This window comes from Dipodomys ordii, unplaced genomic scaffold (assembly GCF_000151885.1).
Source record: "Dipodomys ordii isolate 6190 unplaced genomic scaffold, Dord_2.0 Scaffold14, whole genome shotgun sequence".
NCBI classification, from domain to species: domain Eukaryota; kingdom Metazoa; phylum Chordata; class Mammalia; order Rodentia; family Heteromyidae; genus Dipodomys; species Dipodomys ordii.
This window is the reverse complement of record NW_012267230.1, coordinates 10,303,815-10,318,514: the sequence shown is the minus strand read 5'-3', so window position 1 is coordinate 10,318,514 and position 14,700 is coordinate 10,303,815. Positions and strand designations below refer to the sequence as shown.

Genomic DNA, 14,700 nt, shown 5'->3' with positions numbered 1-14,700 from the left:
CCTCGGGGCCTGCATCTGTGGTACGCAGTTCTTGGCCACTTTCCTAGGCCCTCCTCAGCCTCTCCTCCCCCACCATTCCTCGCACGGTTGCCAACAACATGTCTTCTCTCAAGATGGGCGATTTGCCTGATTGTCAGGTGGCCAGGCAGTTCTAGGTGATAAGTAACAGGATCTCCAAGGCATCTGCCCAATTACTGGGCCCACAGCAGGCTTCAGAGGCTCACCCCAACAGTAAAAACCTAAAGCCTAGCCTAGCCACCAGCCCCTGCTCCGCAGCCCTGAGATACTGCGCCTCCTGATGAAGAGAAGCTCATGATTTCCTTGGGCCAGGAGTACCACCCTGGGATACAGCCATTGATCTCTGCGAGGAGAGAGCCCTGAGCCACCGGGTCCACCCAGAACCTGGCGTCCAGTCCCTGCAGTGGTGATCTGAGCACATAGTCCCCTCCCACACGGAGCCCGAGGGACTCAGAACTGACTTGAGATGGCCAGTGGCCTGGTCTGCCGCTGGCTCTGAATGATAGTCCAGTGTTCAGGCCCTGATCGGGCCAGGTACCTGCATGGCATGCTGGCCAGACTTTACAGGGCCAGTCGGGCAGCAGCATGGGCCAAAGAAGGCCTCTCCCCAGAACCCATCTACCTCACCACCCACCACTCACTCCAAACAGCTGCAGCCCCACCAAGAGCCATGGTGCTTCAAGTGGTTTTTGAGAGCACACGTTCAATCAGGAACAGCCCCAACCCTGTGTTTAGCTTCCCAGAGTTTAGAAAGCTCCCTGATGTGGATGGGAGCCATCAGGCCTTTGAAAGCAGAACTGGCAAACAGGGACTTTTCCACTCACACTTTCAGGGCTAGCTGTTTGACTAGGAGCAAGCACAGTTACGCGAGAAGATCTAGGTCAAGTGTTTCGTGCCACAGTTGGGCGGCTAGAGCTCCCTGGGACTTCTGTGTATTTCAGAAGAGCAGACTTTGACTGTTTCTAACAAATGATGATCACATGAGGTGCTGGAAAAGGTCCTCACGTTTATTTCATTGTTAAACTTTGTACACATGGACCAAAGTGTCACTCTGTACCCAACACAAACCAACAATTGCAAATCAACCTAAAATTACATACACACACAGGCAGATACTGCTGGGCATCAGTGGCTCATGCCTATAATCCCAACTGCTCTGGAGGCTGAGATAGGAGGATAGCAGTTCAAAGCCAGCCTAGGCAGGAAAGTCCATGAGATATTTTTTTTGGAGGGGGGTCCGGTCGTGGGGCCTGAACTCTGGGCCTGGGCACTGTCCCTCAGCTCTTCAGCTCAAGGCGAGCGCTCTACCACTTGAGCCACCTTCCCAGCCCAAGTCCATGAGATTTTTTTATCTCCAGTTAGCCACCCAAAAGCCAGAAGTGGAGCTAGGGCTCAAGGGGAAGAGCTTGAGAAAAACAAAAAAAAAGCTAAGTGACCGAGCCTTGGCCTTGTACCGTACCCCTTGAGGCACGCCCCCAGGCTTTTAAGAAACAATTTTGAAGAGTTGGGGTGACGCTCACCGTGCCCTGGCAGCTCCCGCTGACCATACTCCCTCCTGGCAGGCACACTGCAGCTGCTACCCCTCGCTCCTGGCACCGGGCGCTTGATTGCACGCACACCTTCAGCCCCACACACCCTCCCTTGTGGGTAAGATGGAGCCAGCCAGCCTGAGACCGGCCCACGTCCCTGAACTCAGTCTCCTTAATGCAGTGGAACTTTAAGGACAGAAACCCCCAGGGAGGGATAGTGTCTTTCCTCCACTGTTTTCTGCGGCATTATCTGTTTATACAACAGAAGGTCGGCCATCTTGGCCATCTTTAGCCACGTCGTCCTGTGGCATTTGACGCACACTCTTGGATCCGGGGTGCCCTGCTGCGCCTGGTGTACCCTCAGTCGCCTGCGGGATCGTGGCTCCCCCTCCTGGGTGGCCTGCCCGTAAGGTGTTGCTGCAGCTGATGAGCACCCACCCTCAGCCACTGGGCCTGGCCTCAGTGCTCCAGGAGAGGGAGCCCTGGCCTCAGACCCAGGAGCCATGGTGTGGGGCACCCGGCCGCCTCCCGGGCACCCGGAGCGTCCACAGCCTCCCCCAGAACTCACGAGCCACGCCCCCTTGTGAGAATGCCACCCCCACACTGTGTCGGGAACCTGCATGGTCCACTCCCCTGCTCTGGCTCCCGTCCACCCCACCCCCATCTCCTCAGCCTGTCCTGGGGAGGCCCAGTGGTCACTTCTGCACTTTGGGCTCAGCCAGCACTGAGGGGCACCTTGGCTTTACCAGACGTCTCTCACTGGTGACCCGGATCCTTCCTCCAGGACTCCACCTGGCTCTGTCGTCAGGCAGGTGAAGTTGCACAAGCGGAGGACTGGGTGCTCGGATCTCAAGTCCTTACTTGGTCCTGGGGGTGCGGGGTGGCCCAGAGGTGCCCTGTGTGCGGGCGGGGAGACGGGCACCCCACGTGCCAGGCACTCACGCTGGAGCCAGGTCAGGGCCCCGCCGCTCTCGTCGATGCTTCGCGTCCGTCGTTGCTCCGTGTCCCTCTCCATGTCGCCTTCACTGTCCATTGTTAAAGGCTTTCTATGATCTGTCGCTGTGTTTCCCTCTAGTCAGGAGTGGCAGGAAAGAACGCCGGCGCGTGCTCAGCCTGTCGGAGGCCGACAGTCACGGCGGCCACTGGGTTTAGTGCTTCGAACGGCAGCTGCCACGGCAACTGGTGCACAATCAATTCAGGCAGGTCTCCTCCAGGCGCCCCCCGGGCCCTTCCCGTCCCAGCACGCTTTAGCCGGGGACACCAGGCCGATGTCAGCACCCCACCCCACCCCCACCTCCCACAGAGCCGGCTCTCATCTGAGACCCCGTCCCCCAGCCCGTGCCTCCCAGGAGCTCTTCCTGCAAAGTCTGGAAACTGTCTGTGAAACACCACCCAGAGCCAACCCTGACCCCCAAAGCCCGGGCCCCTGCCTGTCCCCACAGTGCCCTTGGGCGGTGGGGCTTGGGCAGCCTCGGAGTGGAGAGGTGAGGAGTTGTGATAAGTGGCAAGTTCAGTCCCACAGCCCGGCTGGGAGCCAGGAGTCAGCTGGCTTCCAAGCGCAGGGGTGGGTGGGAGGGCATCGCCTGGTGCAGCTCAGTGCGCACGCTCAGTGTCACCGGCTTGGTGCTCGGCCCTCCTGCGCCTCTCCTGGGTTGCCGGCGCGCCTCTCCAATGGCATTTGCGCTTGCCAGTGGAGCCCTCCGCCCTCTTTTCTGTTTACGACTCTCCCTGGGAAGTTTCCTTCTCTCCGCCACATTCCCCCAGCCTCTCCCAGCCCACGCGCAACAAATCCACATTTTCACTGGAAACTGGAGGTCACTGGGCAGCATCCGAGGGGGCCCTGCCCCCATAGCTACCGACCGGCTGCCAAGCGTGAGGCTCCGGGGGCCCCGGCAGCTGCAGGGAGATCTTGCCCATCCTAGCCTTGGCTCCGCTCCCCAGCCCAGGAGCCAGGAAGGCAGACCTCTCGAGAAAGGAGAACGCAGCCCTTGTAGCAAAAACTGTGGGTGGGTCCATCCCCTAAGGAACCCAGCGTAGTGTGCGTGGCATTGTTTGGTAGCTGGCCAGCTCTGCCAGGTCCCGACTGGCCACCTGATTTTACCGGCTTGAGCCCAGAGAGGACTTTCCCACCAAAGTTTGGTTTCTGTCTTTGTTCTTGTGCCTGTCCTGGGGCATGAACTCAGGGCCTTGCTCTGTTCCTTAGCTTTTCCACTCAAGGCCAGCGCTCGAGTCCTTTCCACGCTGCCTGTTAGATGACCTCCACGTGCACAGGTTCCCTGCTGGGGGCACACGCTCAAAGACAGGGTGCTGAGCAGGTGAGCTCGCCCTCACCCCCACACCTCCGAGCAGCACGCCTGAGCCGAAGCCAGCCCCCTTTATAGGCAACCTTTCTCCACAATCAGTGCCCACCATGCACTGAGCACTTCCGGGCCCCGACGGGACCCCAGCCGTGATTTTCAGTCCTCTCACTCTGCTCAGGACCCCGCAGAGAGGCAGCGCGCGGTGTTTTCCTCTTACCTTCCTTCTCGCTCTCGCTTGATCCGCATATGGATTTTGTTTAGCTTCGTTTGGTTTTGATTTTTAAAGAAAGGCCAGGCACGGGCCTAGCATGCATGGGGCCTCAAGTTCCATTCAGGAAGGGGGAAGGAGGGGAAAGACTGAAGGAAGACACTAATCCGAACCTTCCAGAACTGGGAGTCTCACGGGAGGAATGCCGTGTGTGCCATGGCAGAGTCTGTGCCGTGCGTTTCGGGGGGGGGGGTCTCTTCCTCGCTTGCATCCCATGCTTAATGCTGTTTGTTTTTTTACTTTGCTCTTTGTTCTGCCTCTGCTCTGTTTAGTTTGCCTTCCTATTTTATTTTTGGCTTAAAAGAGACCAAAAAAAAAAAAAACCCTAACTCAATTGGAATCATATTAAACCAAAATAATGCCTCCCGTCTTCCCGGGCCGGGACACCACGCATGCGCACAGCGAGCACTAGCCTACAAAGCTGCAGACAAGTGAGGAACTGCTGCCCGGGCAGGAAGCCGCTGCCTTCCTCCCGCTCTCTCCATGCCCAGCCGCTAGTCCTGGAGAAACTCTCCCACTCGACCCCCAACTCCTCATGGCAAAGAAACAGGCCATCCTTTGTCTGCAAGGATTTGGAAAAACACGAAGAAACAAAAAAGCCCAAAGCCTGCCACTCTGGCCATACCGGCATCAAGTGTTTTCTTGGTTCCTGGCCTGGGGTGGCACCAGCCCCTACATGGGCACAAGCCACAGTTTAAGGAAGCGTACGCTGGAAAGTTCCACCACATTCTTTATATTTTGCTGTGTTTTGATCTCACAAGGGGCGCCCTCTTTGGGGAGGCTGCAGATGCAACCTGAGGGCCCAGGCATCCCCAAACTCTTCACTTCATAGGCCCAGATCTCCAGGAGGCTGGTCCCAACATGTCTGTCCAGAAAGCCCGCCCAGGCCGGGTCTCCACCCCCAGGAAGCTCTCTTAATCCCCGTGTTCATTCTGCGCAAGCCCCGGATGTTTCTCTGGGCCCTGACATGCTTTCCCCAGGCCTAAGTAAAACTAGGGTTGGCAGTGTCTGTGTCCCCCACAAGGAATATATGGCCCCCAGCTCTGCCGCCCCCACTCAGATTTCCCCCAGGCCTCGAGTTGGGGTGGGAGTGGGGGGGTGCTGACCCGAGTGCAGCATCACCAGCACTAAATGGGTCCCCACTTTCTCTCCCCACTAGACGCCCCCATGACTCCGGAGCAGACTCAGACTCCCCTGTCCGACAAGTTGGTGATGGGCAACGACACGGAAATAGACCCCAGGCCCAGCAAGACCTTGTCTCGGGGTGCTGAGGTGGAGACCGCACACCTGTCCCCCAGCCTGCTTCCCGCCCCGCACCCCACCATCTCCCTGCTCTACGAGGACACTGCCGACACCCTGAGCGTGGAGTCCCTGACGCTGGTCCCTCCGGTGGACCCCCACAGCCTCCGTGCTCTGACTGGCGTCGCCCAGCCCTCCACGCCAGCCCCGGCATGCCCGGCCACGGGGGACCAGGAGGCCACGGGGGCAGAGGTGGAAGGTCCCCCCGCCATGCACTGAGCGGCCCGCCCCCTGCCTTGTGTGTGGCCAGCTGGCAGGAACCCCAGTAGATGGCAAGACACATGAGGACCGCCCACGTCTCCCTGGAACCCTCTTTTGCTCTGTACCTCATTGAAGCAGGCTGGGCCCATGCGGACGGCCCAGTGCGTGCTGCTGACAGTGGGGGGGCTGCCTTGTCCCTGAGCCCGACACCCCAGGTGGCAGGACCCACCAGGGCTCTCCGCCCCGCTCCCCCCCCCCCAGCGGGCACGGAAGACCCAGACAGCATCACCTTACATTCGAAATGAGGAGAAAGCGAACTCAGACATCTCCTTGGGCTGTTCATTTCTGCTTCCAGCAGTAGGTGAAAACAATTTATTTAAGAAGCATCTGTTTGAAGCAAAGAAGTCCAAACACAAAAACAAAATAGAAAGAAAGGACACCCTCAGCCTCAGGACGGCGCAGGCCCCGCCAGGCCGCTCTCCTTCCCGCCTTCAGGGTCTGACACTGAGAGTTTTGGGTCTCTCCCTTTTCATCAAGGCTTCTTATTTCTCTGCACTAACTCTCAGGAGCCTGTGAGATGGTAAAGCTTAGCTTATTGTCAAACAGAAGCAAGATAGAGCCACGTGCTTTCCGGTGGCATGGAGCGAGGGTTCTGGAAGCTTCTCTGCAGTTGGGTGAATTCCCTGAGGGCCATCTCCCCAGGAGAAGGGAGGTCTTAGCGGCTCCTGCTCAAAACAACAGCTTCCCCCACACACACACATCCCCAGTGCCGTCTCCCTCTGGGCTGTGAAGACCGCCCAAGCCCATACCTGTGACTGCAGCTAAAATCGGGGGAGCTACCCGCGGCCATGATTGCTGCCCACTGCGTGTGGATGCCCGGTGAGGACCCCCGCAGCAAGACCGGCCTCCCCAAACCATCTACAACTGTCCCTCCATCTCGACTGCCACCGCCACAGGACAAGCTTGTGGCAAACGAAAAAAAAAAAAACCCTCCCATACCCACACACACACACACACACACATCCAGCTGGGCCCATGCAGCCAGAATTCCCGTGTCCAGTTCAGCTCCAACGCCTTCCTCCCTCGCTTAGCTGCAGGTGTGGCTGCCGCAGCCTGTGAGAAGATCACCATCCAACCAGCTTCCCCGCACTGGCTGAGGCCCCACCTTCACATCCCACGAGGACTGAGACCCTGCTGATAAGGAAGGCAGAATCCAGATGCGCCTCGACCATGAGCAGTGATGAGCCCCGGCCGCGAGCACCGCCCCTGGGGAGGAGAGACAGCCAGGAGTGGGAGACAGAAAGATGGCCATCCAGAGGGGAGCCCGGGCCACGGCTCCGGCACCCCCACAACCACGTGTGTGGCTTGATCTTCTAAAGGAAAGGGGTGACGTGGGAGCAGGCTGACCCCGCAGGAGCAGGCTAGCCCGGGGCACTTGTGGTTTTGAAATGCCTGTCTCTGCAACAGCCGAAAGGAGAACAGACGTGCCAACGCCCCCACGCTGCCTCGCTGCGCACGCAGGTGGCACCCTGCCTGCGAAGCCCCTACCTGTTCCCAGTCCAGCATCTGCAGCCGGCCTGGTGGCCACTGGCATGGAAGCAGCAGTCGTGGGTGGTGCCAGGCCCACCCCCGGCTAGGTTTGTGAGGTCTTTCCCCCAGGACTGGCAGCGTGGCCCCCGCCAGGCATCTCCAGGGCCCCTGGGCTCCAAGGGGCTTCACTGGCGAGGAGGGATGTGTGCCCTCATCTCGGCACTCAGGAGGCCGCCAGCCTTGGGGACTGGAGAAGGACCTCCTTACCCAGGTCTTAGCCATCTTGGGGCAATGGGCATGGCTGTGTCTTCGGGAGCACCCCATAATCCTAACAGCTGGGTCCCACCAGGCAGGCCCATCCACAGAATGCACTGGATCCGGTCCCAATGGAGGGAGGTGAAGCCAGGGGCGTGGGTGAACACACACACACATACCCCAGGCCACCACAGCTTCCAATCTGGAGGTCCTGGGCAGCCCCGCCCGGGCGTTTGGCAGAGAGCGCCATGGCTGCGCTTCCAGGGCTGCCGACGGGCTCACGGGGCTGGCTTTGTGGGGCTGGTCACAGGAACCCCACACCGCGGCTTTAGGCCTGGTCATGGGCTGTGCAGGCATGGGCAGGGCACTGCCTCTGGGGGGACCCCGGCGCAGAGTGCCCCCCAGATGGACAGAGACAGCAGTGGAGCCTGAGAGCTAGGGGAGGACCCGGAGCAGCACCCCCACTGCCACGCAGCCCCCCTGCCCACCCCATCCCGGGCACGGGCATGAGGCGTTGGGTTTCCCGGTGGTCTGAGACGCACTGTTTTGAGTAAGGTGCCCAGGATCCGGTTCTGGTCTTTTCCTAGATGCAATAAATACGAACCATTGAACACAGTCACAATGCAGTTGACGGCAGGCCTACACTGTAAGGTTCCTCCTTCCGAACTTGATTCTGCAAACGTGTCAATAAACCCTGATCTCAGAGAGGAGCGGGGCTTCGGCCCCTGAGCCTCCCTCCGGAGGCCCATGTGACTCAGGCTCTTTCCGAACACGAGGTGGAACTTCCTTGTAAATTCACATCTGGCAATAAAAGGACAAAGTTACCAGCAGTGTGGCCTGCTGCCCTTGGTGCTGTGGTGGGATACGGAAGGGAATGTCCGGGGCTGCGTTTGCCCTTGTTTCACCCCTGCTGGCCGGAGCCCTCCTGCCTCGACCACACAGCGCCCCCCCTCCCATCCAGACCACCATGAAAACCCAGAGCCACACCTCAGACCAGGCAGGGAATAACCCCATGATGCATGTACCTGGGGGCCCCGGGCACATCGTAGGTGCTCAGCTCTCCAGCTCTTCCTGAAAAGCCTAGTGACACCCTGCTATGCCCCTGCCAGGGCATACCCTAGGCCAGGGCCCCTCTGGGCTGGGTCTTCCTTTGTAAAGCGCCAGCCAGCGCCAGTCTGAGTCCTTGGAAGCTCGGGGCAGAGGGTCCGGGGGGCTCAGGTGGCGTCTGTGAGTTCCGCTGGGGCTACTCAGGGGTGGCTGCTTTAGGAGGTGGAGCCTAGGGGAGGTCTGTAAGTCATTGGTGGTGTTGCCCTTGGAGGGGACAGTGGTAGCCCCACCCCTCCCACTGTAACACACCACTTCAGGCCCAAAGCAACAGGGCCAGTGGGTCCTGACTAAAACCCTCCAGAAGCACGAGACAAGACAAACCTTTCCATAAGTCGATTGCCTCTGGTTGGCTGTTACAGTGGTGGAAAGCTGACCAACAACAACCCGGTCTGCCCGTGGTTGCTTTGGTGGCCAGCACACGTGGCTTTTCCTCTGTAAGCGTCTGTTCTCATGGTCCAGCTCAGGCTGCGTCAGCCACTGTCACAATCTCCTGGCCTAGCAAGGATAGGACTCCAGAACCCAGAGGCTGGGCCTAGACGTGCATCCCAGGGGGTCCTGACAGCCCCAGGTGAGGGTCCCACCCAGAAGGGGGGGAGCAGACAGACTCCCAGCCAGCTGGGTGCTAGAAACCCCCTTCTCTCCCGCCCTCCCTGCCTGCATCTTCCGGGTGCTTCCAGGTTCTCAATCACCGGGGACTTGTTCAGAGCTGGGCGGACCCCAGCTCAGCCTCACTCGCTGCTCCATCACCTGGTTCTCAGGCCTTTGGGCTTGTCTGGAGCTCCACCTGCCCCCCTCCTGGCCTGAAAGCCCTCCCCCCCTTCCCCTCCGGCTTTAGCCACAGCACGGCGCCACCCTGCAGAGGTTGTACTGAAGTCTGCCCCCCCACACAGGGAACGAGGCTGGGCAGAGGGACGCGGGTGGCCAGCTGAGGTCCCTGTCCTCAAGGGTCACACCTGGGGACATGGCTGCTGTGGGGGCTGGGGGACAGTCCACCTGATCAGCAGGGGAGGCCAAGATTCACCGCTCATGACAACGGTTCCCAAGCCTCAGTTTCCCCCTCTGCTCCTCCTTTGGGCACCAGGAGGCTGAAGGGACCTAAGGATGGCGGGGCGGAGGGCGCCGCGCTCGTTACTAATGAATGAAGGTCTGGGCGGCCGTGGCCGCGCCACCACGATCGATGAATGAGCCAGCAGAGATGTGAGTCAGTGAATGAATGGCCCAGGGCCACTAGGAGGAGGCCAAAGGTCAGGTGGCGGCTGGCCCATGGCTCAGGGTGCACGCGTGATGCCCCACTTAGTTTTGGGGTGGTGCCCAGCATCCTGGTGGGTCCTCCCGAGTCACCATCCTGGCCCTATTGGCGCTGACTGGGCCTGAAGTGAGTCAGGATTTTTAAGGCAACCAGCAGGAACTGGCCTGGGGGGGGGGAGGAGGGGCTGCGGGAGCTGTGGGCGGAGCCAGGGGCCGACCCCTGTGGTGGGGGCAGGGTAACCCCACACCCCCCCACACACACACACACACGTGAGCACACACGTAACCTGCCACGTGCCACCTGATCCCAGCCTACAACAGTGAATGTCTGGGCTCCTTCCCTGGACACCCCCCCCAGCTAATGGTCTCTCTACCCCCATTTTTGCAGCAAAGGAGAGTCTCAGGACAGCTGCCACTATGCCACCTGCTGAGGAGCCTCTTGGGGTTTCCTGGCAAGGGAGGGCTGGCGCAGAGTGGGGGGGCCGGTTGGACCCCTGAGAGGCATGCAGCCGCCCCGAGGAAGAGCAATCACAGGGGCTGAGGGGCTGTGCGCGGCGGTGCCAGGGATGCCGGGGAATTCGGTGCTGGGGATTCTGGGCCATCGGAGGCAAGGCAGGGGCTTTCTTGGCCCCTCACAGAGGCCGCTCAGAGGAAGCAGGGGTTCCATCCGTCTGTCCTCTCTCCCAGGGAGTGGCTTTGCTCAAATAGAGCAGCCTATATGTTATGCAGAAAAAGGAGAGCCTAGAGCGGTGGCTCCCGTCTGTAATCCCAGCTGCTCAGGAGGTGGAGATGGGGAGGGTTGTGGTTCAGAGGCAGCTAGGACCATCGGTTCGTGAGACCCCATTTCGATCAACAAGCTAAATATGGTGGCACACATCTATAGTGCCAGCTACATGGGGCATAGGGTCGGGGGGAGGGTGGGAAATAAGAAGATTGTGGTGCAGACTGGCTTCAGGTAAAAGCCCATGACCTAGTTGAGAAATAAAGCAAGAAGAACCGCAGGTGTGGCTCATGGCCGAGCTCAGGTAGGCAGGTGCAGGGTCCTGAGTTCGAGACCCAGTACTGTCACCACACACACACACACACACACACACATTTGCATAGGGCTGAGGATTAACTGAAACCACAGTGCTTGCCTAGCACGTGTGACTCCAAGAGAGGAAAGAGTTTTGCATAGGAAAATGAGGGAAGGTGGTTGCACCACGCAGCTTTGGTAATGGAGGAGGAAGGACAGGGGCCAGCTCACAGGCATGATGTCCCCTAGCTGCCCACTCCGTGATGGTGACACAGGTCCTAGGAAAGGGGGGCGTCCCCACAGATGGAATCGGACGGACCACCATGGGCAGTGCCAGCCAGCAAGTTAGAGGCTCTACAAGGTGAAGGTTGCCTTGTTTCCTCCTCCAGGAAGCCTGCCCAGATTTCCTGACCAGGCACATGGCCTGCCTTCTGAGGAGCTCAGGGTGCCTGGGGGAGCCCTGTCCTCTTACTAGAACCTTCCTCCCACCACTGGGTCCCAACTCAGTGACACTGCTCACCCCGGGGATCATCCAGCCATCAAGAGCAGGTGTGTGTGCAGGGGGCTGGGCACTGCGAGCCCCCTGGGGCGTCAGCCCCTGGCATTCTCCCTCCCCCACCCCGGCTGGGAGGCACAAGGGTCCCCAGGGCAGGGGTAGGCACTGTCACCCACGAGGTCCTGGACTTCCAGACACCCGGTGGTGCTGAGGCCCCCCGATGGCTCCCCAGTCCTCGGGACCCTGCCCACAAGGCAGGGGGCGGGGGGGGGTCAGGTTCAGGCATCCTGCGGGAACCCCTGCATCCTGGAAAGGATGGGGGCAAACAGGGAGGGGAAGCGAGGGGGGTCAGGTTGTAGCTGGCAGCTTCACGATGCACTTTGACCCCCAGGGAGTGCACAGCTGGCTGGGGCCCCACCCCCTCTTTCTCCCCCCCCACTGTAGACTGCTGGGGTCCCCAGGTGTGACTCCCCCAAGGTGGGCTAGGGGATGGCCCCAGGACTGCTTGTCCAGCCTTGCTGGGGCTTCTGTCCAGGGGCTGATGGGAATGAGCAGTCGGGCTAGCCCAGCCTGGCTCATGAGATAATGTGGCCCCACTTCCTGTTACTGGAGCTATGCAAATGGGGGGGACCGGGCCTCTCCTGGGGTTGGCTTCCTGGAAGGGAATAACTTCCCGGTACTGACAGTCCCCAAACACCTGGTGGGGGGGGGGGCGGGGGCTGTAATAGCCCAGCCCCTTCCTCTCCCAGCAAGCAGAAGCTATGTGTTGAAACCCCAACACCTAAGTAGCCACCTGTGCCAGCCAGCCCAAGCTCCCCACTCCATGCTGGCTTCCTCAGCTTCCCGGACACCATGGATGGGGTAGAAAGTGGGCGGCCTCAAAGGCTTACAACACTCTCCTCTTGCAAATAAGGAAACTGAGGTCATCCGACAGGGCCTGGGACTTGCCTTCCTCGCTCTTGCCTGGATGGGCCCCCACAGCAGCTGGATTGCTGATGGTAACACCTCTTGATAGCTCCCCCTGCCCCCCCCCTTGATCATGTGGTTCCTGCCCAAGTGAGTCCCTCTCCAGCCCAGCTGGTCCCCAGGGCCAATTGTGAAGCGCTCAGCTAAGTCTGTCCCTCCGCTGCCCTGGCAGATGGCCCCAGAGAAAACCAGGCGTCAGGAATATGGCCTCCTTCCTGGGTGATCCTGCCTCCCCGTGATGCCAGTCCAGTCAGGATCCCTCCAGTTCCTCCAGGGTTTTGGTTTAAGCCACGGTATCAACCTGGCACTCATTATCAACACCTTTGTTCCTCTGACACCCAGCATCACCACTCCCAGGAGGCCTTCCCAGGCTGGGCGCCTGTACATGCTCAGTGTGCGCCCCACTGGCTGTCCTCCCCCATAAAGCCTGTGTTCCCCACAGACTGGGGTTCCAGGATCTGTTCCAATAGCTGTCAGAGGAAAGGTGTGCACAGTGGGCGTAAGGAAGGCACAGGACTTTTCATCCTCCAGGGCTGGATATAGGATGGGTGAAGGTCTAGTTGAGTAGAGTGTCAACCATGTCTCTCCCAAGTTGGGGAGCACTGGGGTTGGGGAAGATACAGAGCTTCAGTCCCTTCCCACTGTCTGCATTTCAGAAACTTGGAGCTTCTCATTGGAGGAGCTCAAATAAGCCCATGCGTACTTTCCCAGACTCCCTTGCAGCTAGAGTGAGGCATGTGACCAGGCTTGGCCAATCAGCGAAGCTGCTCTGGAGTCAATGGGAGAACTTCCTGGTGGAGAATTTTTCATGGAGCCCCAGGGGCAGCTGAGATGTGGGGGCATTGCCAGGCTGGCTCAGTGGTGGCAGTGGAGTTTGGGTCTGGTCTCCCCTTTCTGCCTGCCTTTACATGTGGGCCTCTTGCCCTTCTTGGAGGGTCTGATGTGCACCCTAATACCTGTCGAGTGCATTCTGTTTAAATGTTTGGGACCAGCTGGAATGGGCCTTGATAGGAGGTGATTGACAGGTGCTGGGGACTTGGTGTTGGGAATGGCGCTCATCTGGTTGAGTGTGGAGTTTGGGAAGTGCTGGCTGGAAACACTGAATACTAGCCCTTGTCAGCACGGACGCCATCCCGGTGGCTGCAGTGATCTGGGAACATATGTAATTGGCAGCATGACTCCATGAGATATGTTTTGGCAAGCTCTCCCTGTTGCCAGGGGAGAAGGTAGACGAGACAGGGGAGGGCACAAGACCAGGAGAGAGACCACTGCAGTAGTCCCAACAGAAGGTTCTGGTGGCTACAAATCTGCCAGAGACAGGCCAGGAGCCCTTCCCCACAGCTCACAGAAGAGAGGTGCAGATTGGGGGGGGGTGCCACGTGACTCTGTCCAGAAAGAGGATTCAGATGGGGTTCTCCGAGCTGGAGAAATGGGGGGAAGGGATATCCTGCTTTCCCTGTCAACCCATGAGTCCCCTGACCAGGCCTCCCCCCCCCCGCCGGGGTGGCAAATGGGCGGCCAGGGCACGGGGTGGTCTGGGTCTGAGGGAAGAGGTGACAGAGCCAAGCCCAAGGTTCAGCCCCCCAGCACCCCTAAACTGCATTTGCTGGCCCCGGGAGCCCCCCGGCCCCATCCTGCAGGCGGAGACACCCTGGAGTCTATTTTTGGAACTGAAACTTGGAACACTAACTTTTCTCTCGCCACATTCCAGAAATGACAAGCCGAGTGGAGTCCGCGCTCTCCAGTGGGGGCCGCGTCATCGTTCATTTCCTTCGTGGTGTTACAGGAACTTACGGGGCTGAGAACCAGGAGAAGGATGGGGGCATCCTGGGGACACCCCCTCCACAGTCCCCCCTTCACCGACCCGCACGGCCTGCTGGGAACCCAGCGCAGCCCTGGAGGAAGCGGGCTGGCTTTGACCTTGAGAGCTGGCCCTGAAGGACGGGGGTGAGGACAGAGGCTGGCAGGCCGCACTGGGCAGGGTTTGCTGGGGACGAAGGCCAGGCTGGTCCCACGGGGGCAGGGGAGGGAGGGCGGGGCCATGCTCTGCCCCCAGCTGGCCCCGGGCAGCCTGTGCAGGTGTGAGGACAGCGCTGGACACCGAGCAGAGCACAGGGCGCCATCTCCAGCCCTTCCTGGGCCTTGGGGGTCCTTCCTGAACCTTTTACCTCCCCTTCCTTGCCACCCTCACACCCCAGAACTCACACAGGGCCTTCAGGTGTCCCACATTCACCCTCTCCCAGGAGCCCTGTCCTGGGGAGCCCTGGGCGCCCCCCCAGAGAAGCCCTGGAGCCTCCCAGAAGCCCTGGGGTCCCCTCCCCTGGAAGTCCCACCAGCACAGATGGGAGAACCACTTCCTCCCAGCCCAAGTGCCTCCAAGGTTTGGGGTGACCATTGCCCATCCCCACACCAGCCCAGTCTCTGCAGAACCTGCGGCTGGGATCCTGGCCTCGGGGTCCCCCTTCATC

The 14,700-nt window shown here is 60.0% G+C and overlaps 2 protein-coding genes across 2 annotated transcripts in view; one reads left to right on the top strand and one right to left on the bottom strand.

Moving 5' to 3' along the window:
- Clec16a (C-type lectin domain family 16, member A) overlaps positions 1-6,589 on the top strand; it is a 133,744-nt gene extending 127,155 nt beyond the window's left edge. Inside the window, exon 23 of the mRNA XM_013011211.1 lies at positions 5,275-6,589. Within this exon, the coding sequence (XP_012866665.1) occupies positions 5,275-5,633 (359 nt within the window). The 3' untranslated portion in view covers positions 5,634-6,589. The remainder of the gene's footprint in view (positions 1-5,274) is intronic.
- Positions 6,590-6,691: 102 nt separating this feature from the next.
- Positions 6,692-8,164, bottom strand: LOC105982188. Its single transcript, XM_013011707.1, has 2 exons — positions 8,130-8,164; positions 6,692-7,754 (listed from the first exon to the last, which is right to left on the bottom strand). Exon 2 carries the CDS (start codon positions 7,740-7,742, stop codon positions 6,783-6,785), a length of 960 nt encoding a protein of 319 aa, XP_012867161.1. The 5' UTR covers positions 7,743-7,754; positions 8,130-8,164; the 3' UTR covers positions 6,692-6,782.
- Positions 8,165-14,700: the final 6,536 nt, after the last annotated feature.

What these genes read in the sequence shown, in the direction of transcription:
- LOC105982188 (XM_013011707.1), bottom strand. Translation starts at nt 7,742, where the DNA reads ATGACCAGGCCTAAAGCCGCGGTGTGGGGTTCCTGTGACCAGCCCCAC.